The following is a 2,718-nucleotide window of genomic DNA, read 5'->3' on the forward strand; positions in this document are numbered from 1 at the left end:
GTTAGAAAGATAAAACTACACAATACTAAAGTCTGACATGTTTGAATCTTAACACGTCATCAAAGCCGCACAGCTGAATGTCGGTCTGATCAGAAAGGCGTTTCCGTTCAAATGATGCGTTCAAAACTGCAGGACATCAGAGTGCAGGCAGCTTCACCACTGCCTCAGTCAAAACCTCCAAACAATGAAAAAATACTGGAGGAATAAAACTGTTACTCTTAATACAGAATTACAATTATACGTTTGTAAATATCTACTTATTTAACATGAAACGATTTACTGACAAAGAATGTGTAGCTGATATATTTTAGTTTTACCACTAGGGGGCAGCAAAATGATAATTTGATACGACCAGAAACCTGCTGTGCTAAAATGTTCTGCTGTTCGTTAATGGCTGAAGTGGACAAAGTCAGGTTTACAATGTTTATAGTTACTGTTACATGAAATGCACCATAATGGCCTCTAATCACAAAAAAGAAAAGGAGTTTACAGAGTCAATGAGACTTTCAGCAAGATTAAAATCAAGGAGTTGTAAAGCAAAATGTAACTAAATTTTTTTTTTATTTTCAGTTTTCATACATAATAGCATTTTCAAAATACATTATTGTTTAAAACAATACACAATACAAAAAAATAACTGAATATCTGGTTTAAAAATGAGCTTTTAGCTGCTTATAAAAATGAACAACAGTTCAGAGGGAGACAGTCTGACTGTCTCATTTAAACGCTGATCTCTGATCAGAACCAGGATCATTAAACTGGACTCTGAAGGGGATGAGACGCCAGAGCAGCTGAAACATGGAAATTAGAGGGTTCAAAACAATCTGCTGTATAAACTCAGGAGAGCTAAATAAAAAAAAGCATTTTAGTTAAATCCAGAAACAATGTAAAAAAAAAAAAAAAAAAAAAAAAGAAAAAAAAAGCAGAACAGAAAATAAAACTTTGGTTTGTTCAAAACCTTAAACCACAAACTGGGTAAAAGTCTCCAGATGAGTTTTTTGTATTTTGAAAGTTGTATTTTACAGAATAAAGGTGGATTTAATCCAACACCAAGTCAACATTTCCTTTGAATATTTGCACTTCTGCTTGTGGGTCTTCATGCATCAGTTACTACATATTCATGCTGCTTCTCTTTAGTTCAGGATTTACAGTCCACATATTTTACAAACATAACAAAACTTTACCATATAACTCAGTCATGGTACATTTCTGCAAAGAAATCTTTATGATCACTTAAAAACAACAGAAAACGTCCAAAGCATGATGTAAATAAATCTTTGGTATTGCTGAAACCTAAATCCAGCAGCCCACTTCCTGTAAGGCGGTTTATTAAACGTCTCACTTCCTGTTTCCTCATTTTGGCTCAGTGAGGCAGCTGTAGACGTCGCTGGGGTCGATGTCCGCCTTCGTCTGTTTTTTAGTCCTCACAGCAGAATAAGTCACAGTTTCTTCATCCGGTTGGACCTGCAGCACAAAAACCACAAACCGTTTCAGTTTCATATGAAAGACTTTTCACTTGTAGATATTTGGTTGTTAAAACTCAACATGACATTAAAATACTCTCACTCTTTTTATTCTCTTTAAAAGATTTATTTAGTTATGTAGTGTGTTTTTATTGCAGTTGTTTGTTCTCACAGTCAGGACTTTGTTTTTATTTTCAGTTTCTTTCATCTATTGTCCAGCGTCCATGTTACTATTACTGTGGGAAAACAGATTTCCTCCCAACAAAGTTACTTAGTTGGCGTCTCAAATCGTTCAAAGAAACTACAGGGAACCAGTCAGACGAGGTTAACGTCATTGGACATAAACATGGATTGTTTTCATTTACTCTGGGCCGACAGAACCAGGAAGAGCGGAGAGGAATGATAGATGGTGTAATCCTGTGAACCATTTAACGTGAAGTTGGAATTAGAACCTGGCACCAAGTAACCGTTCTGCAAAGCACCTCTTACAAACATCGCTTAAAGTTTTTCCATAAGCAAAACTCAACTTTAATGTTTCCAGTTTAGAGTTACAGGAGCTTCATGTAGCATTAATTTTAGTCTCATTTGTACAAGTATGTCTAAACGTGTTTTCACCAGTTTATTACTGCTGATGCGAGGAGCGGCCATATTGAAACACTCCTTGTGTTTCGATATGCAAAGATTGAAACTTTGTCACAGATAAACTATAATTATACTATAATACATTTAACAGATGAATTCAGTCAGTTTCTACCTGCAGGTTGGATTTGTTTCATTCATTGGTTTTAGGAAATCAAACAAATTTAAAATGGGACAATTATAAGATTGCAAAGCTCACTGGGTCTCTTACTTTTATCTTCTCAGAGGGTTTGGAGTGGCTAACAGTAGCATAGGTCAGGTTGGACTGCAGCTCATCCTGAGAACAAACAGTTTATATTTAGTTACAGTTACAGTAGAAACATCTGCACAGAAACTTTTCTGTCTTATTCTGTCCTGTTAGGTTTGTCCATTTCATTCATTTCATTCACCCAGGAAGAGACAACATGTCCAACATACACACCAGTGTTGTGGTACTCGAGATCGGTCTTGGTCTCGAGTCCGGTCTTAAGACCGTTTTCTGATGGTCTCGGCTCCGTCTAGGGCTCGACCGCATTTGGCCTCGGTCTTGTCTCGGTCTCGATACACTCTGGTCTTGGTCTTGTATTGGTCTCGGGTTAGGTGGTCTTGAACACAACACTGATCCTTATCTATCCCC

The 2,718-nt window shown here is 36.8% G+C and overlaps 1 protein-coding gene across 1 annotated transcript in view; it reads right to left on the reverse strand.

The window, feature by feature from the left end:
• Positions 1-542: 542 nt before the first annotated feature.
• Positions 543-2,718, reverse strand: part of LOC103146782 (uncharacterized) — a 30,375-nt gene continuing 28,199 nt past the window's right edge. Inside the window, exons 12-13 of the mRNA XM_016677898.1 lie at positions 2,314-2,379; positions 543-1,464 (exon numbers count right to left, since the gene is read on the reverse strand). Coding sequence (XP_016533384.1) covers positions 1,354-1,464; positions 2,314-2,379 — 177 coding nt within the window. The 3' untranslated portion in view covers positions 543-1,353. The remainder of the gene's footprint in view (positions 1,465-2,313; positions 2,380-2,718) is intronic.

The sequence above is a fragment of the Poecilia formosa genome, unplaced genomic scaffold (assembly GCF_000485575.1).
Source record: "Poecilia formosa unplaced genomic scaffold, Poecilia_formosa-5.1.2 Scaffold168, whole genome shotgun sequence".
Lineage (NCBI taxonomy): Eukaryota > Metazoa > Chordata > Actinopteri > Cyprinodontiformes > Poeciliidae > Poecilia > Poecilia formosa.